The sequence below is a fragment of the Rhinatrema bivittatum genome, chromosome 2 (genome assembly GCF_901001135.1).
Source record: "Rhinatrema bivittatum chromosome 2, aRhiBiv1.1, whole genome shotgun sequence".
Taxonomy (NCBI): domain Eukaryota; kingdom Metazoa; phylum Chordata; class Amphibia; order Gymnophiona; family Rhinatrematidae; genus Rhinatrema; species Rhinatrema bivittatum.
In genome coordinates, this window is record NC_042616.1 from 757,126,959 (window position 1) to 757,151,322 (window position 24,364).

Below are 24,364 nucleotides of genomic sequence, written 5' to 3' on the forward strand. Positions count from 1 at the left end.
GCCTCTATGGTAGAAGTAAAGGAGCTTTAAATTGGTCAAAGTTAATATTCCCACATCTGAGTATAGTAAAATGGTCAATCGGATTTGGATAATTATTTAGTACAGATACAATATTACAAGAAATTCAGTAATGCTCCAACCAAGGTACAGTTTGGGACAGTTGTCTTGAAACTGATTAGGATTTATAAAAATAAGGTCCAAGGTATGTCCATATTTATGTGTGGGGACTAATAACAACTGGGCCCATCCAAGAGCTGACATGGAGTCTAGAAATGCCTTTCCTGATGTTGACAAAGGTCGCTGGTTGTAGTGCAAATTAAAGTCATCTAACACAATCATTGACTGCAAATTAATGTTGTGAATATTTCAAACAAAGGGGAGGAATTCTAAAACAGGAAACCAGGAAAACAATAAGCTAAACAAATACTAAAAGCAGAACATGTTAAGGCCAAAACTAGAATAGTATCAATTTTCAGGGATGAAAAGTGCAGAGACTGTTAATAGGCTATCAGAAGACCACTTCCTCACTTTTGATGATGTGCCTGACATAACACATAGGGGGGGGGGGGGGGGGGCGCAATTTATTTTATGAATACATACTATTGTAAGAAAGGATACTTTCAACTCGGAGCAGGTTTGGTGGGTGGTTTTACATACACAGTCAGGGGAATTAACTGCAAATTTGATATGACTGATGAATGTCTACCATGTCAATCAATGAAAGGTACCAACAAGAGGAGATGATTATTACAAAGCTGCTGAACCCTCCTGGCTATCTTAAAGATAGCTGGGCAAGTTTAACTTGCTAACTTCCGTACTGTTCTTCGGCTCTCCTACTGTTAGCTAACTAGCCGGGTCATTCATCAAAATGCGTAAGGGTCCTAACCCATGTGATAAAGCCCTAACGCATGCTAGCGTGGAATACGATAGAGTAATGCACACTAGGGCAGGATTTAACGTCAGAAATAACTATACCTTTACTTTGTAGTAATCAACTCCCCTTGTTGGTACCTTTCATTGTTTCAAATGATAGAAATTCACCAGTCATATCATATTTGCAGTTAATTCCTCTGACTGTGTATGTAAAACCCCCTCCTCAAACCCACCCCGAGTTGAAAGTGTCCCTTCTTACATATAGAAACATAGAAATGACGGCAGAAGACGACCAAACGGCCCATCCAGTCTGCCCAGTAAGCTTCACATTTTTTTTCTCATACTTATCTGTTTCTCTTAGCTCTTTGGTTCTATTTCCCTTCCACCCCCACCATTAATGTAGAGAGCAGTGATGGAGCTGCATCCAAGTGAAATATCAAGCTTGATTAGTTACGGGTAGTAGGGGAAGTAACCGCTGCAATAAGCAAGCTACACCCATGCTTATTTGTTTTACCCAGACTGTGTTATTCAGCCCTTATTGGTTGTTTTTCTTCTCCCCTGCCGTTGAAGCAGGGAGCTATGCTGGATATGATACATATATATAGCATGTCACATTGACTCTATATAGAGTCCCCGTTCTGCTGAATATCCCAGCAAATTAGCCAGATAAGTTTAGCCGGCTAGCTGTCAGGCATTTGAAATATGGATCTCAATATTAATAGCCAATATGAAGAGACAATGCCATACATTTTCAATATGAAGCTTGAAATATGGAGAGACCTGTTTTTTAAATTTTATTTCACTTTTTAGGGAAAATCGGGACTACATCTTCATGCATGATATGAGGTACCCCCTTGACATGAAGCTATATGGTAATCCTAGCTACATCACAGATTGATCTTTTCTGTTATAAAACTCTGCAATTTTACATATTTTAAAGAAAAACTTCCCTATTATACTGAAATTCTTTTTAAATGAACTTAACAGCAACAGAAACATATGTTTTCATAAAAGAGAACTCATGAAAGGTTAGCAAGATGTTTTCTTGATTTCTTCTACCGATATCTGCTCTATTTCATTCTGTAGTCTTCAGGTCTGAAAAAAAAGAAATCAAAAATCAAATTGTGTGCACTCATTCTTCCAATAAAATATACACCCTGAGCTCTGCGGATTTTCCTACCATGCTTAAGTAGCAAGCCACAATAAAAGGTGGGTGATGCTGCTGTCACAGTTTGCTGCTAAGCAGGGCCCTTCCTTAGATTAAAAGCTCAAAAACTTGAGAACAAAGGGAAAAATTATCCATTTGTAAAGTTTTACATAAACAAATAAGCAAGCAGATTGTAGTTTGATTTTATAGAATGTGTCACACAGTATTTAAGGGAGAGACATTACTTAGATAATGGAGAAATTACTTACCTGATAATTTTGTTTTCCTTATTGTAGACAAATGGACTCAGGACCAGTGGGTTATGTCCTCCCCTGCTAGCAGATGGAGATGGAGTCAGGATTCAAAGCGGACGTCACCTTAGATACACCCCTGCAGCGACCTCAGCCATTCAGTATTCTCTTCAAAAGCCATTGTGGACATAGTTTTGGAAAACTTGAATACCACTTGTTAACTTGGTTAAAAACTGGAACCCAGAAGTGTTCTCATAAGCACTGAATCCGAGCAAAATTATAGATGCCCTGATCTAGGGATAGGGCGACAGTTTAGCCATAACCTCTTGGAATCGCGATTCACCTCATGGGTGATTCCTTGACTCCGTTCATGGGCAGCCGTGGGCGGGATGCCGAGTCCATCTGTCTACACTAAGGAAAACTAAATCATCAGGTAAGTAATTTCTCCATTTCCTAACGTGTAGCCAGATGGACTCAGGACCAATGGGATGTACAAAAGCTACCCCCGAGCGGGGCGGGAGGCTGCCCGTGGTCTGGATAGCACCACCCTGGCAAAGGCTGCATCCTCTCGAGCCTGTCCAGACGATAAAGACTGGAGAAGGTGTGTAAGGGGGATCCTGTCGCTGTTCGGCAGATGTCGACAAGTGAAAGTAGCTAAGTTTCCGCCCAAGATACTGCCTGGGCCCTAGTGGAATTAGCTTTAACCTGAAGGGGCAAAGGCTTCCCTCCTCTACATAAGCTCCCGTGATCACTTCCTTGATCCAGCGAGCTTTGGTAGCTCACGAAGCTGCTTCGCCTTGTTTCTTTCCACTGTGAAGAGTAAACCAGCGGTCTGTCTTGCGCACCAGTTCTGAATGCTCCAGATACCGTACTAACAGCCTACTGATGTTTAAGAGGCATAGGAGCTGGTAGTCTTCCATGTCCTTGCTTCAGGTGAAACTCCGAGACTATCTCTGTCAAGAAGGAAGGAGCGGTGCGAAACTGTAAAATTTCTGGATTCAATTGGAGGGACAGCGCATGTAGTTCAGAGGTACGATGAACCGAGCGTATTGCCACCAAGAATACAGTCTTCCTTGTTAACAGGTGTAGAGCCAGACTGCGCAGCGGCCGAATGGAAGGTCCTGCTAAATGGTCCATAACTAGATTGAGGATCCATAGGGGGGACTGACAACTTTAAGGGTGGTCAGAGGTGTTTAACCCATTTTTGGAAATGGGCCAAGTCCGGATGTGTCGAGAGGCATACTCAGTACACCTCGCCTCTGAAACAGGAGGGAGGTGTCACCTGGATCTACAAGGAACTGAGGGGCAACTCTTTGTTCCAGTCATCCTGTAAAAATTCCAGAATCATGGGATCTTGGTTGTGCAAGGGGGCACCCTGCACTCCTCATATCAGGCCTCAAATATTCTCCCTCTCCGTACGTACACCAAGGAAGTCGAGAACTTCCGCGCGTGGAGCAGGGTGGCAATTACTGCCGTTGAATATCCACGCTTCGTCAGGAGAGCCCTCTCAAGGGCTAGACCATAAGAAAACTGAGTTGGGTCCTCGAGGAGGACTAGACCTTGTTGGAGAAGGTCCCTGTGCGGAGGGAGGTCTAGGGGGCTCCGTGGGTGCTTCGAGCTAAGGCTATGGCTAACCGTGGGTGCTTTGAGCTAAGGCTGTGGCTAACCTCTCATCGAATGGGAGGAGCCAGGCTTATCAAAGACCAAGGAAGCCAACTCTCCTTGGACTTCCCCATAGGGTTGACACAGGTTGAAGGTTAGGTCAGGCAAAGAAGCCTTAATATGACAAGCAGCACAAAGAACAAAGCGCTTAGGATCCTTGGCTGCCAGCGCATTGGCAGTGATAACTGTGCGTTCTAATCGGCTAACGCTTAAAAGTTATCTGTGCACAAATTTAGAATGCCTTGATAGGGTGCGGCAAGGCGTACGCTCGGGTCATGCGCTCAGCTTTTCCCGTATGCATTTATGGCTTTGTGCGCTTAAGTATGCATTGACCATGAGCCCGGAGGAAAGACTTACCGAAGCCTTCCTGTGTCTCTAAATTGGAGGAGTCCTTCTTCTAATTACCTGGGCTCAGCGCTTAACAGCTGAGTTCAGAGATGGTCTCCAGCTGCGGGGGAAGAGGACTTTGGCTGTCACTGCTGCACTTGGCTTCCTGCGTCCACGCCGGAAAACCGGCTACCGGACTAAGGCACACACCTCTGAGTGATCACAGAAATCGCCTCAGGAATTCTCAACTGGGGGAGAGACCTTTAGGTATTACCGCAGGAGAGCGAGGCTCAATCTTTCTCCAATTTAAAGGTACATTTTCCTTCTTTTAACAAGTACTGCAATCCCGCTAAACCACCAATGCTGTTGTAGGGAAAGCACGTCCATATCTGCTAGAAGACGGAGAGATACTGAATGGCTGAGGTCACTGCAGGACATATCTAAGGTGATGTCAGCTTTGAAATCTGACTCAGTCTCCATCTGCTAGCAGGGGAGCACATAACCCATTAGTGCTGAGTCCATCTGGCTACACGCTCGGAAATGTAAGTTTCTGAGATGATGTCCAGGTTAACAAACTAATGTTCGTAAATGAATGTAAAACTAACAGTCAGTGTTAATACACTTTAGAACCCTGGCCCCAAAGAGATATATAGAACATACCAAAGAAATTACCAAGGTTATTAAAAGAAATTCATGCGAGTTTTCATCTTTGTAGAACATTTTTTCATTTGAAATATCTATACTTCCTGCTGTACCATTCAGCAAAAATTGTGACTCTTTCCAATGGGACATTGCAATATTTCTTTTGAAAGTTTGTACACAATGGGGTAGATTTTAAGAGAAGCGCGTGTGGGGTACATTTGTGCACGCTACCCGGCGCGCACAATTGTACAGCCAATTTTATAACATGCGCGCGCGCATGTTATAAAATACAGGGTCAGCCCAATGGCTTTCCCCATTCCTTCCAAGGGAACTTTTCTTCCGCTCCCCTCCACCTTCCCCTATCTAACCCACCTCCCAGCCCTACCTAGTTTAACTTTTTACGCCTGCCTCTGTCAGGTGAATCTTGCACACACCGGCCAGCTGCTGGCGAGCCATCCTCCGGCACAGCCGCTGTGCCGGAGGCCTTGATCCCGCCCCCGATCCCGCCACCCCACGACCCCGCCCCTTCTCGCCCCTTTTTCAAAGCCCTGGGACATACACGCATCCCGGGGCTTGCGCGCGCTGCCGAGCCTATGCAAAATAGGCTCGGCACGCGCAGGGGCAGGTTTTCGGGGTTACGCGCATAACTCTTTGAAAATCTACCCCATTGTGAATAAACAAAACTGTGTTTTCATATATAGCAAGTTTGGTCTATAACATACTTTCTATAAATAGCTGGAATTGCAGTTTCCTATCTCTTAAAAGTATACTTTTTAAATATTTATTTTATTTATTTAAAAATGTTTGCATACCACTTTTATAATTTGGAAATTAATCAAAACGGTTAACAAAAATTAAAACATACATAATCTCTTGTTTAAGACTATAATTATAAAAACTAAAAAACCAAGTAAAATACTTAAAAACTCATACAAACAATGAAACATACCAACATACGGGTCGATACAGTAAGCCCGTGTTAGAAAGAGTGCGGCAGTGCCGGGCGCACCCTCGTTTGCCCCATGCACTGTTCTGATCACATACCGCTCGATACTCTATTTAAATTGCTTGCAAATGCAAGCCGCGTATGCAAAGCGTTAGGGGAAGCGTTAGGCCCACGCAACCCATTTTACGGCATAGGCGCTTAATACAGCGCCTATACAGTATCCTGGGTGCGCTGATGCCTTCAGAATTTAAGTAGAGCGTAGATGATTGTCAATACCTTGTAATGTATTCTGTATTTAACAGGAAGCCAATGGAAAGAAATAGGACTGGGGGTAAATTGATTTCTATAGGAAATGCCAGAAAGAATCTGGGCAGTTGAATTTTGAATTAATTGTAGTGGATAAATTGCAGAATCAGATAGACCTAAATATAGCGCATTACAGTAATCCAAACTCGAAACTATCAAGGATTGCAAGACTGTACAGAAAACTTGAAGAAAAAGCAAAGGTCGGAGTCTTTTCAAAAGATGTAGTTTAGAATGATTTTTTTGTCATGATAGAAATGTGGTTTGACATAGATAAATCTGAATTTATTGTGACACCCAAACTAGTAACATGATTGTGAATTGGAATAGAGATTCCTTTGAAATCTAAATGAGTAGGAGGACCTATGGAAGAATTAGACATTGATGTTAAATGTGTAAGTTAAGTTTTTGCAGGGGTTTACCAAGCATTGCCGTGTTAAATCTGTATATTCCACTGAAGGTACATTTTGTCTCATGTTTTTAAAAATTAGTTAAAACCTTTTACCTTTAGGTAAGTGTTTATGTACCTTATTGAACACTATGGTGTTAAGCTTAAACATATAATGACAATATGATATGAAGGGTTCTGATTTTAGGAATTAATGAAGTTGAATGATCCCATTTTTTAATTGTGTTAATTCGCAGATGTATAAAGTCCTTCATTCATGATTATATAAATTTTAAAGGACTTTTCTAATGCTGAAAATTAAATTACATGTATTTCACAATTTAAGCACAATCTGTTTAGTTTGTGAAAGCTAGAAATGGTGAAATTAAGCTATGAAAAAGATATTGCTTTTGGCAATAATGTTCCTGTGTCTTTTGCTGGTAGAATATCAGTGAATAATGGAGAATGCACGCTGTATTAATGTGGTTAGATTCTGAAGAAAAACAGAAAGAGCAGCTACTGATTTATGTGCTAATTTTTTATGTTGCTGATCCTTTTTTACACTTTAACAAAACCATAAAATGCTTTTCATATTTTAGTGAAAGAGATGTCAAAATGGCTCAGAAATAAAAAGTGGGGCCAGTACAATACTGGGCTGCCTTTTTGCTAAAAGTGAATGCTGCTATAAATATTTTCTCTGCTGTAAGGTAAGCACAGATTAAGAAAACAGTTGTTCTGCCCATAGAAAAATACATCTTACTTGCCAAAGGCATGAAATATAAATCTATAGAGCAGATGTCTTTTAGCTAAACAAAAGAATGAAGAGTACTTATTACCACAAAGCATATTTCCTTTCCATTTATTAACATAAAAGAAGCCAGAAGCTGCAGGGGTTTGTGGTGGGTGACCTTTATCCTTCTTATGAAGAATAGATCACTGTGACCTTGGGCAAGTCACTTTATCCTCCGTTGCCTCAGGTACAAAACCAAGATTGTGAGCCCTCTGGGGACATGGAAATACCTCCAGTAGCTGAAATGCAATCTGCTTTGAAGTACCCAAACGTGGAATAAAGTAAACAAATAAATAAATAAATAGCATAGTAATAGTGAATGATGGCAGACGGAGACCAAAATGCCCCATCCACTCTACCCTCTTTGGGCAGATACACACATGTTCCCACATGCAACTCAAACCCAATTTCCTCCCCTTACATCTTTTACTTGAGGTCTTAGCCCTTTTCCTTCCACTCCATATCCTCCCCAGCATGCCCAAAATCTATTATAGTGATGGCCTCCATTTCAGGCCTTGTCATCTTAATTGCAGATTTCACTGTAACACTCATAGTCACAGACTATAACAGCTGACAGATCGCTAGACCCATCCAGTCCATCCCTTTTCCTTTCCTGTTACAGTACCATAGAACCTACCTGATCTCCAGCATTACCTTCAATTTTTCTTGCTATATCCCATGCTTTCATGAAATGAATACACAAAGCTACACCTTTCTAGGGCTGTGACTGCATAACATGGCCACTATCTCTGAAGCATTGATGGGCTTAAATTTAAACCCATTAGCTAAGAAAGTTTAGAGGAGGATAAAAGGAGCAGGTCAGAAGTTCTTTATGAGGTCCAGAAGATCTTAGAAGGATTTAAAACGAGAAGGGTACTAGGAGCCAGCAGAACATCAGATGAAGCAGTATGCCCACACAGAAAAGCAGTAGTAGAATTGTAAGGATTAATAAGCCTGGTGTGAGGCCGTGACCCTAGTGTTCCCCTATTTACCTGTGAAGGACCAGGTTAGATGCCTGGTCCACCTTAAATATCTTAAAGAGAGTATGCTCTATAGGCGGGTTCCTGCGGGGTAGGTTGTGCTCAGAAGGCATAACCAGAGACTGGGATCCAGGTGGGGACAACCAGACCAGGCCCAGGTCTCCGGGAGGAAGGCAGCTCCTGTAACGTTACACTGTCCAAACGCTGAGCTGAAGCAGTACAAACTGTGAGTAGAGAGAGCATGCTGTCTGAAGGAAAAGGCAGTCTTCTGTGGTGTATATGACTGAAGCTGTGAATAAAAGATTATGTTTTAAGAAAGGCTGAGTCAGACCAGTTTTGTTTCCAAGCCTGTGGGAATCATCACTCGTTCCCACACTGGGAACCTGGGACTGTCATAGCAGCATAGTGCCTCACCAGCAAACGCAAGGGCTACATCACAAAAAAGAATACATTCAGGCACCTGAACTAGTGGTGCATTAGTTGCTATATTAATGCAATTAGACCTAGATCTCTGTGGATAGGAAGAGGTTTCAGGAAGGAATTGGTTTCACCAGGGTGGCAAGTCTGGGACAGTTGTGGGCTAAGAATATGGCCCAGTTATTGCACTGCAACAAGTCCTAATATCACACACAGGGAGAGGAGGCATGGGAGGGCTACTATTTCATTAGTCTGGATACAGTATGTTTGGTAACATGTGCCCTGCATTTTATAAAAAGCAGAAGTATTTCTCTTTGCTGATGAAGTTTGTATTTTAGTTTGATGTGGCTAACTCTATTAACTGTAACAGTATCTGGCTGTATGTAACGAATTAAAGCTGTGGCCTGATTTATTGTTTAACTCCAGCTGATGTGTCTTCCATGTGGGTGGAGAGGAAGGGCACAGCATGCCTATGGAACGTGTTTGCTTGCCACTCTTTCTGTGAATATTTCCCTACGTTACATTCAAATCTATTGCCTTTCAACCTCCTAACATGACCTCTTCTTCCAGAATGTCCTTCACATATAATAATAGTGTCCATTTTTTGAAGACTGAAGCATGACCTACAATATGCGTTCCAAACCACTCCTGAAGCAGATGTCGGAACATTAACAGCGTCGGGCTGAGGTTCCCCTAGTGCTGTGTTCGCTCGATTGAGATAAGAAGATAGCAAGATAAAGTCAGGACATTCCTTAATATATATGGCCATTCCTTCACTTTGGGAACCTGCATACAGGTTGGAGTCTGGCATGCTCTTTGCTATTAAGGTTGAAATTAGGATATAACACTGTATTGCTGCAAGCGACCAAGGAGCAATTTGCCATGTTTTTATTTGCATAGAGAACATACAATACATACTGTTACATGATTAAACTAAGAGACTGAGGCTGCAGCTAATGGCTTTGTCTCAGCGGTTATGACACCAGTTAAAATTACATGTGTTTGATACTCCCTCTTTTTTGTTGATTTACTATTGATTCCAGAATTTCCTTTTACTGATTATATGCGGCTTGTGCTACATTTTTTGCAATAAATTTCCAGTGCAACAATATTTATGGAGTAATTTTCAAAAGAGGGGAAGGTCTGTGGGCAATTTTTATTCCCAGATTTTATACTATTTTTCAAAGTGAAAGTACACACATATTTTTGCTTTGAAAATGACCCCCGGAAAACTCCCATACATATTTATACCTGGAAATATGTGCAGGTGATATTCACAGCAAAATCTGCTGCATATTTTTTAAAATTAGAAATGTGTGTGTAACTCAGAACCCCTCCCTAACCCTACCCCCAGGAACAACTCTCTGGTATGTGGGTAAAAACAGATGCATACAGAGGTAACGGTGGTGGGGCCGCTTGGCAATAGTGATCATAATAAGATCAAATTTGAATTAATGACTGGAAGGGGGACAGTAAGCAAATCCATGGCTCTCGTGCTAAACTTTCAAAAGGGAAACTTTGATAAAATGAGAAAAATAGAAAAAAACTGAAAGGAGCAGCTACACAAGGTAAAAAAAAGTGTGCAAGAGGTGTGGTCATTGTTAAAAAATATCATCCTAGAAGCACAGTCCAGATGTATTCCACACATTAAGGTGGAAAGAATGCAAAACGAGTACTGGCATGGATAAAAGGGAAGGTGAAAGAAGCTATTTAAGCCAAAAGATCTTCATTCAAAAATTGGAAGAAGGATCCAACAGAAGAAAACAGGATAATGCATAAGCGTTGGCAAGTTAAATGTAAGACATTGATAAGACAGGCTAAGAGAGAATTTGAAAAGAAGTTGGCCGTAGAGGCAAAAACTCACAGTAAAAGCTTTTTAAAATACATCCGAAGCAGAAAGCCTGTGAGGGAGTCAGTTGGACCGTTAGATGATCGAGGGGTTAAAGGGGCAATTAGAGAAGATAAGGCCATTGAGGAGAAGGTTTTCATGGGTAATGATTCAGATGGACTGAACCAAATCACAGTGAACCTAGAAGATGTGGTAGACCTGATTGATAAATTGAAGAGTAGTAAATCACCTGGACCGGATGGTATACACCCCAGAGTTCTGAAGGAATGCAAAAATGAAATTTCAGACCTATTAGTAAAAATTTGTAACTTATCATTAAAATCATCCATTGTACCTGAAGACTGGAGGATAGCAAATGTAACCCCAATATTTAAAAAGGGCTCCAGGGGCGATCCAGGAAACTACAGACCGGTTAGCCTGACTTCAGTGCCAGGAAATATAGTGGAAAGTGTTCTAAACATCAAAATCACAGAACATATAGAAAGACATGGTTTAATGGAAGAAAGTCAGCATGGCTTTACCCAAGGCAAGTCTTGCCTCACAAATCTGCTTCACTTTTTTGAAGGAGTTAATAAACATGTGGGTAAAGGTGAACCGGTAGATATAGTATACTTGGATTTTCAGAAGGCGTTTGACAAAGTTCCTCATGAGAGGCTTCTAGGAAAAGTAAAAAGTCATGGGATAGGTGGCGATGTCCTTTTGTGGATTACAAACTGGCTAAAAGACAGGAAGCAGAGAGTAGGATTAAATGGACAATTTTCTCAGTGGAAGGGAGTGGGCAGTGGAGTGCCTCAGGGATCTGTATTGGGACCCTTACTTTTCAATATATTTATAAATGATCTGGAAAGAAATACGACGAGTGAGGTAATCAAATTTGCAGATAATAAAAAATTGTTCAAAATAGTTAAATCACAAGCAGATTGTGATAAATTGCAGGAAGACCTTGTGAGACTGGAAAATTGGGCATCGAAATGGCAGATGAAATTTAATATTTTATTTATTTAAACATTTTTATATACCGGTATTCATCGAATCATATCGGTTTACATGGAACTGAACATAGAAAGTATAAATAACAGGGTGGATCGGAACCGGGGGGAAAAACTTGTACAGTATTAATATGGATAATTGCAAGGTGATGCATATAGGGAAAAATAACCCATGCTATAATTACACAATGTTAGGTTCCATATTAGGTGCTACCAGCCAAGAAAGATCTAGGTGTCATAGTGGATAACACATTGAAATCTTCGGTTCAGTGTGCTGCGGCAATCAAAAAAGCAAACAGAATGTTGGGAATTATTAGAAAGGGAATGGTGAATAAAACAGAAAATGTCATAATGCCTCTGTATTGGTGAGACCGCACCTTGAATACTATGTACAAATCTGGTCGCCGTATCTCAAAAAAGATATAGTTGCGATGGAGACGGGTATAGAGTAGGGCGACCAAAATGATAAGGGGAATGGAATAGCTCCCCTATGAGGAAAGACTTAAGAGGTTAGGACTTTTCAGCTTGGAGAAGAGACGACTGAGGGGGGATATGATAGAGGTGTTTAAAATCATGAGAGGTCTAGAACGGGTAGATGTGAATCGGTTATTTACTCTTTCAGACAATAGAAAGACTAGGGGGCACTGCATAAAGTTAGCATGTGGCACATTTAAAACTAATCGGAGAAGGTTCTTTTTCACTCAACGCACAATTAAACTCTGGAATTTGTTGCCAGAGTATGTGGTTAGTTCAGTTAGAGTAGCTGTGTTTAAAAAGGATTGGATAAGTTCTTGGAGGAGAAGTCCATTACCTGCTATTAATTAAGTTGACTTAGAAAATAATCACTGCTATTACGAGCAACAGTTACATGAAATAGACTTAGTTTTTGGGTACTTGCCAGGTTCTTATGGCCTGGATTGGCCACTGTTGGAAAGAGGATGCTGGGCTTGATGGACCCTTGGTCTGAACCAGTATGGCATGTTCTTATGTTCTTACTCTTAACTACATATTGGTTGGGAATTGCTTTGCTCGTGGAAACAAAATTTCAAAATTGCTCTCTTAATTACTCCTAATATTTTACAATGCAGTTGAAGTATCCACCAAATGACAGATTTTACTATTTGCAAAAAGACAATTTCTACTAGCCCTCTGCAATATTGCGTATCAAAATACAAAACAGAAGTCAACACTGAGCTGGTAACTCCACTTTTCTGGCAGTGGATCCTGCTACTACCATTTCTTATTTCTATAGTGCTATTAGATATACAGTTTTATGAAAAAAAAAAAAAAAAAAGGCACCACTGGGCAAACTGTGTTTCAATTAATCTCTAAGTGAACAGAAGCTGCCACTACCTCTACATGGTACAAAGTTAAATATAAAACAAGTAGATGCATCGCACTGTCAATCTTGTACCTCAGAAAAGAGGCCTGTGAATATAAACAAAATATTAGAATACACAGATACATTATTTAATGTTGCATTATCTTATGTTGTCATTCATGAACCCGGCATCCGGTTCTCTACATAGTGCTTCTTAGATTTCCATCCGTCTCTTGCCACACAATGGGCCCCAAGCAGTATCAGTTTATTAATTCATTTGCTTTTCAGATTAAATTAAGTCCTTAAACGCCTGTTTAAATAACCAGGTCTTTATTTCTTTTTTGGCTGTTTTTCTGCCTTCAGTCATATGAAGTGTCTGAGGTGTTCCATAAGATAGGGCCGGCTATGGAAGTAGCCCGCCCATGTACCTCCCTCAAGTGTGCCTGCTGAATCATGGGGATAGATTGTAAGCCCTCTGGGGATAAGGAAATACCTACAGTATCTGAATGTAATCTGCTTTGAAGTGCTGAAAAAAGTGCAAAAAGTGGAAAATAAAAATCTAAAATAAAATAAAATTTGCAGATCTCAAACTACACTGTGGTGTATACATGTGGAGCCTGGAGCTTAGAATGCTTATGTGAAAGACCTCATGAATAATCATTGGAACATTATAGTGAATCCTAAACTGTACTGGGAACCAATGGAGGTTACATAAAACCAGGGAAATATGGTCATATTTCTGCGTTCCAGGCAGCATGCAATGCAGCATTCTGCAGCAAGTGACAACATCTAATAGTATTTGCTGAAACCCCCAATAATAGGGAGTTACAGTAACCTATGCCTGAAAATAGAAGGCTTTGTCAGGCTCCAGGAAAGGTTTTAACTCTCTCAAAACCTGCAGTTTAAAAAAACCAGACAACTAATTTCTGCACATGTTTCTTCATGGAGAACTTTCTATGTAGGCTCACTCCTAGGTCACGTACGGCAAGGCACAGTGAAATCTCTTCTCCTTCGAAACAGAACTTGGGTAGACTGGGAACTACAAACTGTCTCAGTAGCAATAAAATCTTAGTTTTTTTCTATATTTAGAGCTAAATGATTGAAACAACCATTTGTGGATTGCATGGAAGTAGTTTTTTTTTAGTTCTTCAAGTGAGGAAGCTACTGAGTTTTTAACAAGGAAAAAGAAATGAATATTATCTGTGAAGATAATAAAGCTGGGATGTAGGCCTTCAAGTAGTTTGCATAATAGAGGCCATATATAAAGTAAATAAAGTAATATAAAGTAATTAAAGTGGCCGAAAGGATCAACCCCTGTGGAATACCAATTCTGGCATCAACCCAAATGGAATTACCTTTATTAGTTCCCACCATATATATTGGCAGTTACTGAAAAAAGGTTTAAACGAATCAAACAAATACCTTGTCAGAAATCCCCAGCTCCAAAAGGATTGCCGATGGAATCCTTTGATCTACTATGGTGAAAGCTGCTGAAATATCCAATAAAACCAGAATACAGAAAATTGCCCACAGTCAAAAACCTCTTAGAATGGTGTCTGTTAGAGATAACAACAGTGTCTCTGTACTACAAGGTTTCCTAAATTCATACTGATTGGGATTTAGGAGCATATTAATCTCTAAATACTCCGAAAGCTGTTTATGCACCACTTTTTCAATCATTTTTGACAAAAACAACAAAGATGAAATATGCCTATAATTATATGGCTTGGAAGGATCTAAAAGAGGTGCTTCCAAAATAGATCTCATGATGCTTTTTTTTTTTTTTAAAGGGTCAGGCATATTTCCTTCTATTAATGACAAGTTAACTGTTCGTATTCAGTATCATCTGAACTTCGATTTGAGATAATGTCTTAAACTCAATCCATCTAGCCACTAATATGTTAATAATCCCTCTCCTATTTCTGTGACTTTTGGCTGGAAACATACTGCAATGGTGTTACCATCAGGTTATACCCTGGATAGGGAATTAACAGAAGGGGGTGGACACATTTTTTACTGTCAAGTATAGACTTTTGGCGTCAAACCCTGTATTGTGGAGTTTCTTAGAGAAATAGGATTTTTTGAGAAACAGGATATCTAAATATTGTTCACAATGATTCCAAGATCCTTTTCCTGGATGGTGATGCCTTACAAAGAACCCAGCACTGTGTACCTAGTTTGGATTATTCTTCCCTTTATGCATCACTTTGTATTTGTTCACATTAAATTTCATCTACCATTTAGATGCCCAATCTCCCAGTCTTAGAAGGTCCCCTTGCAATTCTTCACAATCAGCTCATGATTTAATAACTTAGAATAATTTTCTGTCATTTGTTAATGTGATCACTTCACTCATCAACCCCCTTTCCAGATCATTTATACATATCTTTACAAGCACTGGTCCAAATACAGACCTGTGCAGCACTCCACTATTTACCTTTTTCCAAATGTCAAACCATGAGGATCATAACATGAAATAGTAATTTGAGTATGTAACTTCTATACACGACTCTACAGCTTGAACCTGTTCAAAACTCTTCCCTTAGAAGTAAGGCTAGGGATAAAAAAAAAAAAGAGATGTGTCATTACCAAGGTAAGTTCAGCATGACTGCACTATAGCTGAAAACTCAGCAGGAGCTATTTTCAGAGTAATATCTGTATCAGATCACACTATCATGCAGGAACAGAATTACCGTATTTTTCGCTCCATAAGACGCACCTGACCATAAGACGCACCTAGGATTCAGAGGGGGAAAATTAAAAAAAAAAAAATTGTGCTAAACCGGCTCTGCGTCTGGGAGTCTTATGGAGCAAATTAGGGGAGTGCATAGCTTTTTTTTTTCTCCCCATTTTGTTTTCGGGTCTGGGGAGGGCCATTTCGGTCCACTCCCCAGATCAGAAAACTTTTCTTTCTCTGGGAACCCCTCCCCCCCAAAAAAAAACCCCCATCCCAACCCTTTAAATTAACAACCCCCACCCCCCTGACCCCCAAAGACCTGCCGACTTAATTTCCTGCAACCCCCCCCCCCCCAAGACCTGCCGACTTAATTTCCTGCAACCCCCCACCCTCCTGACCCCCCCCAAGACCTGCCGACTTAATTTCCTGCAACCCCCCACCCTCCTGACCCCCCCAAGACCTGCCAAACGTCCCTGGTGGTCCAGCGGGGGTCCAGGAGCGGTCCGGGAACGATCTCCTGGGCGTGGGCCATCGGCGCCATTTTGTTTACTGGCAGCCGACGGCCCTATGCCCTCACTATGTCACTGAGACCGACCGCTGCTATTGGTCGGTCTCAGTGACATAGTGAGGGCATAGGGCCGTCGGCTGCCAGTAAACAAAATGGCGCCGACGGCCCTATGCCCTCACTATGTCACTGAGACCGACCAATAGCAGCGGTCGGTCTCAGTGACATAGTGAGGGCATAGGGCCGTCGGCTGCCAGTAAACAAAATGGCGCCGACGGCCCTATGCCCTCACTATGTCACTGAGACCGACCGCTGCTATTGGTCGGTCTCAGTGACATAGTGAGGGCAAAGGGCCATCGGCGCCATTTTGTTTACTGGCAGCAGACGGCCCACGACCAGGAGATCATTCCCGGACCGCTCCTGGACCCCCGCTGGACCACCAGGGACGTTTGGCAGGTCTTGGGGGGGTCAGGAGGGTGGGGGGTTGTAGGAAATTAAGTCGGCAGGTCTTGGGGAAGTCAGGAGGGTGGGGGGGTTCAGTAAATTAAGTCGGCAGGTCTTGGGGGAGTCGGGGGGGGGGGGGGGTTTGTTAGATTTTTGTTTGGTTTTTTTTTTATATTCGCTCCATAAGACGCACATACATTTTCCCCCCACCTTTGGGGGAAAAAAAGTGCGTCTTATGGAGCGAAAAATACGGTACACTAATGAGAAAATGGTGAAACATAGAAACTGATGGCAGAAAAGGACCAAACAGTCCATCCAGTCTGCCCAATAAGTTTATGGTAGCATCTGCGCCAAGCAAGTCACTCCCTTACTTAGTTTCCCAAACCGTCAAAGTCAGGGCCCTTGTTGGTTGCTGTCTGAGACCAATTCCCTGTTACCTCTTGCAGATAAGCAAGAGGCTTGTTGGTTATGGGTAGTAACCGCCACACCAGCAAGTTACCCCCATGCTTGTTTTCCCAGACCATAAAATCTAGGTCCTTGCCTTGTTGGTTGCTGTCTGAATCTAATTCCCCTTTTCCTCTTTCCCCCCTGGCTTAAAAGCAGAGAGCAATAATGGAGTTGCATCAACAGTATGAAGGCTTATTGGTTAAGGGTAGTAACTGCCACACCAGCAAGTTATCCCAATGCACACTTTTTTTCATTTCCATTCTCTAGCCTTTAGGGATCCTGTTTATTCCATGCTCCTTTGAGATCTTTCACTGTTTTTGTCTTGACCACCTCCTCCGGAAGGGCATTCCAGGCATCCACCATAATTTCTGTGAAGAAATATTTCCTGACATTTGTTCTGAGTCGTCTTCCCTGGACTTTCATTACCTAACCCCTAGATCTACTGATTTCTTTCTAATGGAAAAGGTTTGTTGATTGTGCATCATTAAAACTTTTCATGTATCTGAAGGTCTGTATCATATCTGCCCTGTCCTCCTCTCCTCCAGGATATACATATTTAGGTCCTTCAACCTCTCCTCATAAATCATTTGATGGAACCCCCCCCCCCACACACACACACATCATTTTGGTCACCCTTCTCTGGACCACCTCCATCCTGTCTCTGTCCCTTTTGAGATACGGGCTCCAGAACTGAATACAATAATCTAGGTGAGGCCTCATCAAGGATCTGTACAAGGGCAACATCACCTCCTTTTTCTTACTGGTTATTCCTCCCTCTGTGTTGCCCAGCATTCTTCTGGCTTTAGCTATCATCTTGTCACATTGCTTTGCCATCTTCAGATCGCTAGACACTATCACCTCAAGGTCCCTCTCTAGCTCCTTGCACAACAGCCTTTCACCCCCGCCCCCCCCCCCCCCCCCCAAGATGAACAGCTCTTTTGGATTACCACACCCTAGATGCATGACTCTGCACTTCTTGGCATTGAACCACAGCTGAAATTAAGAGATGCCATACTGGGTCAGACCAAGGGTCCATCAAACCCAATATCCTGCCAATCCAAGTCACAAGTACCTGGCAAGTACCCAAACATTAGATAGATCACAAGCTGTAAATGGAGTTTCGTCTACTCCACCCCCCTCCATTTTCTTGTTAACTAGCAATGATCCTTCTCCAGGGTCTTCTTTTGTGAACACCGAACGTATGTATTTAATATCTCTACCATTTCTTTGTCTCTCTCCACACAATGATCCTTTTCACCTTTCAATTTCACTATACCACTTTGGACCTTTCTCCTTTTTCTGATGTATCTGAAAAATGTTTTGTTACCTCGCTTTACTCTTTTCTGCTTGATTTTTTGCTTTCTTGATTATTTTCTTCATCTCCCTCAGTTTCACCAGATATTCTTCCTTGGGTTCCTCCCTTTGGGATCTTTTAAATTTCTTGAACGCTGTTTTTTTTTGCTTTTATCATCCACCTCTTTTGAGAACCAGATAGGTATCTTATTTCTCTTGCTTTTGTTTACTTTTCTAACATAATTTCCTGATTACTCTCTCATAAGGGACTTTGTCAAATACCTTCTGAAAATCCAAATGCACTATAATCAATTGGCTCATCCTTGTCCCATCAAAAAAAAAAAAAAAAATCTAACAGATTTGTAAGGCAAAACTTCCTTTCGCTAAATCCATGTTGGCTCTGCCCCATTAGTCTGTGTCTATCCAGATGGCCAGTAATATTCTTCAGAATAGCTTCTACCATTTTGCCAGGCACCAAATCAGGCTTACCAGTCTATAGAGTCTCAGATAATCCATGGAGCCCTTTTAAAAATGGGCAGTTCGCTGGCCACTCTCCAATCCTCGAATATCATAGCTGATTTGAGTGAGGAGTTAGACACTACTAGTAATACATCTACAATTCCATGTTTGAGATCTCTTCCAGAACACTGGGGTGTATGTCATTCAATCGCAGGGATATGTTATTCTTTGGTTTGTCAATTTGCTTTATTATATCTTCCTGGTTCACTGTAATTTGATTCAGTTTCTATGAATCATCATCCCCAACAAGCATTTCCAGTGTAATTATCTCCAGCATCCTTCTAAGTAAAGACTGAAGCAAATAATTCATTTAGTTTTCCTGCTATGTCCTTGTCTTCCTTGAGTACCCCATTTTCCCCTTGGTCATATAATGGTTGAATCAACTTCCTCCAAGACTTCTTGCTTCAAATATACTGGAAAAAGATTTTATTATGTGTTTTTGCCTCTCTGGTAAGCTTCTTTTCAAATTCACTTTTGGCCTGCCTTATTAATGCTTTACATCTAACTTGGCAGTGCTTAAGCTTTTTCTTATCGTCTTCATTTGGATCCAAGATCCAGTTTTTGAAAGATGTCTTTTTGGCCTTAATGGCCTCTTTCAGTTCACAATTTAACAATACTGGCTGTCATTTGGTCTGCATGGAATACATCTAGCCTGGGCTTCCAAGATAGTGTTTTTAAAAAGCGTCCAGATGCTGTATGCAGACAACCTTTGCAATTACTTTTTCTAATTTCCTCATTTTATCAGTCTCCCTTTTTAAAGTTAAATGCTACTGCCACAGTTTTCCTTACTGTCGTCTCTTCAGTGAATATGTTAAATTTGACTACGTTATGATCACTCTTGTCGAACGCCCTACCACCGTTACCCTCTTGCACCAAATCCTGTATCGCACTGAGGATTGCATCTCATTGGTTGCAGGAACAGCTGCTTCTTAAAGCAATCATTCATGAAACTTTACCTCCCTAGAATGTATAGTGTTGTAACAAGAAACTGTCATGTTAGCAGAATCTGACAAAGGTTGTACAGAGAAGGCTGCAAGGGTGTTCACGGGGACTACACGAGAACATGGAGGAGAGGGAGCTTAAGTACAAAAATGAACAGAAGTAGGAAAGCCAAAGAGAACAGTTGGAAGAAAGGACCTTTCTAAAGCAGATTTCACTGTGGTTTAATTTCTCTTCTCCACTTTCTCCTTTGCAAGATGTCATAAAAGTCAGGTAGCCAGCCTTCTCACTCCTCAATTGGCTACTAGTATGTAAAGTACTAGATTACAAAGCACACGCGGATTCTATTTGTATGAAAAGCGCTATATAAATCCTGATTCTAATCATTATCAGTTTACTGACAAAACATTTTTTTAAAAACTTTCTTTAAATATCCGATCATGTAGATTATAACATGAAATAGTGATTTGAGCATGTAACTTGTAGCATGACGTTACAGCTTATACCTTATAAACTCTCCCCTTAAAAGCAAAGCCATGGATTAAAAAAAAAAGAGATGTGTCATTGCCAGGGTAATTACAGCACAAATGTATTATAGCTGAAAACCCAGGAGTTATTTTCTGAGCAGTATGTGTTTCAGATCACACTATCGTACAGGAAGAGAATTACACAATTAAAAAAAAAATGGTGCTTGCACTGGTGGAGCGGTGGCATTCTTCATTATCATACAGTACTGTTAATAATCAAAGCTTTGTGATGACAGCTAGTTTTATTAAACAGGAAAAAGAAGTTTCACACTGCCAAAAAAGACATATGTTTTTAATACAAAAATTGAATCATTTACATACTCTAACCAGACTGCTAGATTTAACCTCAGAAATACAATTTTTTGTTAAAGAAGATAACTATATTTTATTTAAATTGTGCAACGCTTTTATTGTAACTGGTAAGCCTGACAGCAGTGCCAGGAAAAATGATTGAAACTATTATAATGAACAAAATTACTGAACAAATAGTCATAGTACAATGGGACAAGCCCAACATGGCAAGGGAAGTAGTCTTGCCTCACTAATCTGCTACATTAATTTGAAGGTGTGAATAAACATATGGATATAGGTAAGCCAGTTAATATAGTGTATCTGTACTTTCAGAAAGTATTTGACAAAGTCCCTCATGAGAGACTCTTGAGGAAATTAAAAAGTCATGGGATAGGAGGCAATGTTCCATTCTGGACTGAGAACTGGTTAAAAGATAGAAAACAGAGAGCAGGGTAAATGGTCAATTTTCTCACTGAAGAAAGGCAACTAGTGGGGTGCCCCTGGAATCTGTGCTGGGATGGCTGCTGTTTAACATATTTATAAATGACTTCAAGATGGGAACAAGTGAGCTGATCAAATTTGCTGATACAAATTGACTCAAAGCTGTTAAATCACATGAAGATTGTGAGAAATTGCAAGAGGATCTTGCAAGACTGGGAGATTAGACATCCAAATGGCCAATGAAATCTAATGTGGACAAGTGCAAAGTGATGCATATAGAAAAGAGCAACCCATATTATAGCTATACAATGCAAGGCTCCACATTGGGAAACACCATCCAGGAAAAAGATCTAGGTATTATTGTGGATAATATGTTGAAATCCACTGTCCAGTGTGTGGTGATGGCCAAGAAAGCAAATAAAATGCTAGAAATTATTAGGAAAGGAATGGAGAATAAAACAGAATATCATAATACCTTTGTATCGCTACATGGTTTGACCGCACCTTGAATACTGTGTGCAGTTCTGGTCACTGCATATCAAAAAAGATATAGTCGAAATTAGAAAAGTTAGAGAGAAAGGCGACCAAAATGATAAAAGGAATAGAATGACTCCCCTATGAGAAAAGGCTAAAGAGGTTAGGGCTCTTCAGCTTGGAGAAGAGACAACTGAGGGGAGATGCTAGAAGTCTATAACATGAGTAGATTGGAATAGTTAAACGTGTATCGGTTGTTTATGCTTTCAAAGAGTACAAATATTAGGGAACACACAATTAATTTACTAGGTAATACATTTAAGATAATTAGGAGAAAATACTTTTTTACTTAATGCATAATTAAACTCTGTAATTCACTGCTGGAGGATGAGGTAAAAGCTGTTATTGTAGCTGGGTTTAAAAAAGGTTTGCACAAGTTCCTGGAAGAAAAGTCCATAAACCATTATTAAGGCAGACTTGAGGAAATCCACTGCTTGGGCCTGGGAGAGGCAGCATGGAATCTATTAACTTAGGAATCCTGCCAGGTACTGGAGATCTGGATTGGCCACTGTTGGAAACAAGACGCTGGGCTTGAAGGACCCTTGGTCTGACCCAGCATGGAAAAACTTATGTTCTTTTATAAAGTGTATATATATATATTCATAATTATAGAATACATGTACCTCTCCAGTAGAGCATTCTGATGCTCAGTATCAGTGGGTTACATCACAGTCGAGCTGCCCAGGCTAAGATCAGCATTGCCTTAGCTCATACCTTGTCAATATGTTAATAATTGAGAGACCATGGAATGTAAGAAACTGATCAATGATTTTGGCATTGTTTTTCAATGAGTGAGATTACTTCATTATAAACATCTGTTATAAAGAACTCTGTAAGGAAGCGAATTGTATTGATGTCAAGCACCATGCAAATCAAATTAATCGTATGGCTAGCATGTGGAGTCTTGGGATCATGTCACTACGAGAGTCCAGCGAGGTCTCTTCCTGAGTGGCCTGTCATGCTTTATTTTCATAATAATAAAAAGATTCAAACCAAGATACCGCACAAAAATTAAATTACAACCCCCCCCCCCGCCAACGAAACCCCAACCCATCATGTGGTGTTTTTCGACCTTGTTTGTATTTGACAATATTTATTCATATAGTAGATGGCAGCAAATTTGCCATCCCAATAAATACAGTTTACAATGAATTTAAAATTTTTAAGTAATAGACTTTCAAAAACAAATATCATGGTTGTTCAGAAGGAAGACAAAAATCGTACGGTAAGTGATCCGCTTTCTCAAAAGGAAAAAAAAAAGAAAGGAAAATAAAAAGCCAAAGTATAAGTCTACTAGTTAAACTGGTCTCAAACATAGCCATGCAGAGGCTAAGCAGAGTTGCTGGTTCATTGTTATCTGTTTGCAATGTGGGAGGTGCTATGGTTTTTATATGATATGATGTAATTACTACTACCACCTAACATTTCTACAGCACTACATGACATACACAATTAATTTATTGAACATAAGAATTACCATGCTGGGACAGACCAAGGTCCATTGAGCCCAGCATCCTGTCTCCAACCGTGCCAATCCAGGCTGCAAGTATCTGGCAGATCCCATAAAGTAGATTTAATGCCGGTTACTCATTCCCCAGGATAGCAATAGCTATCTTTAGTTTACCTGGCTAATGTGTTATGGAATTTTCCTCCAGGAACTTGATCAAACCTCTTTTAAACCCTGCAATACTTGTTGCCTTGATCATGTCCTTTGGGAACTGATTCCATAGCTTGATAGTGCACAGAGTGAAAAAGTGCTTTCTACTATGTGTTTTGAATCCGCTGATTGTTAGTTTCATGGAGTGTCACCTTGTTTATCGTTATTTGAATGAGTAAATAACCATCCTTTATTTAACCATTCTATCCCATTCATAATCTTTTGAACTACACAGTCTGGGTAAACAAATAAGCGTGGGGGTAGCTTGCTTATTGCGGTGATTACTACCCTAAATCAATTAAGCCTGGTACATCACTTTGAATGCATATACAGAGTTGCTCTCTGCTTCAACGGCAGGGGAAAATGTGGAAAAGAGGATTTGCATTCAGACAACAACCAACAAGGACTGAACTACGCAGTCTGGGTAAACAAATAAGCGTGGGGGTAGCTTGCTTACTGTGGCGGTTACTACCCTAAACCAATTAAGCCTGATAGTTCACTTTGAATGCATATACAGCGTTGCTCTCTACTTCAACGGCAGGGAGAAAGTGGAAAAGAGGATTTAGATTCAAATAACATCCAACAAGGAATGGATCTGTGCAGCCTGGGTAAACAAGCATCGGGATAACTTGCTTGATGCGGCTGTTACTACCATTAACCATTAAGCCTTGTGATTTACCTTTGATGCAACTCCAACATTACTCTCTGCATGAATGGCAGGGGGGTAGCAGGAAATTTGAATCAAACAGTTACCAACAAGGGTCCAAGGGCCCTGAACTTGGTGGTCGGTGAAACAGATAAGTATGAGAAAATAAGTGTGGGAGCTTGCTGGGCAGACTGGATGGGCCAATTGGTCTTTTTCTGCCGACATTTCTATGTTTCTATATTATGTCCCTCTCAGTTGTCTATCTTTCAAGCTGAAGAGCCCTAGCCTGCATAACCATCATCATAGGAGACACTTTCCATCCCCTTTATCAGTTTTGTGATCCTCTTCAGCACCTTTTCTAGTCTTTCTTGAGATGGGTGAATAACTGCATACAACACTCAAGGTGCAGTTGTATCATGGCTTGATACAGAGGCAATATATTTTCCATTTTATTCTCCATTCCTTTTCTGATCATTCCTAACAATCTTTTTTTTTTTTTTTTTACTGCTGCTGTACACTGAATAGAGGATTTCAAAGTATTGTTCAAAAGGACTCAATT

At 40.7% G+C, this 24,364-nt stretch overlaps 1 protein-coding gene across 2 annotated transcripts in view; it reads right to left on the reverse strand.

Moving 5' to 3' along the window:
* Positions 1-1,642: 1,642 nt before the first annotated feature.
* The window catches only part of MRPL13 (mitochondrial ribosomal protein L13), a 102,442-nt gene continuing 79,720 nt past the window's right edge, over positions 1,643-24,364 (reverse strand). Inside the window, exon 7 of one of the 2 annotated variants that reach the window (XM_029591958.1) lies at positions 1,643-1,968. In XM_029591958.1, coding sequence (XP_029447818.1) covers positions 1,944-1,968 — 25 coding nt within the window. In that variant the 3' untranslated portion in view covers positions 1,643-1,943. Of the gene's footprint in view, positions 1,969-15,381; positions 15,440-24,364 lie in introns of those variants that run through there. The other variant, XM_029591957.1, reaches the window with a different exon arrangement.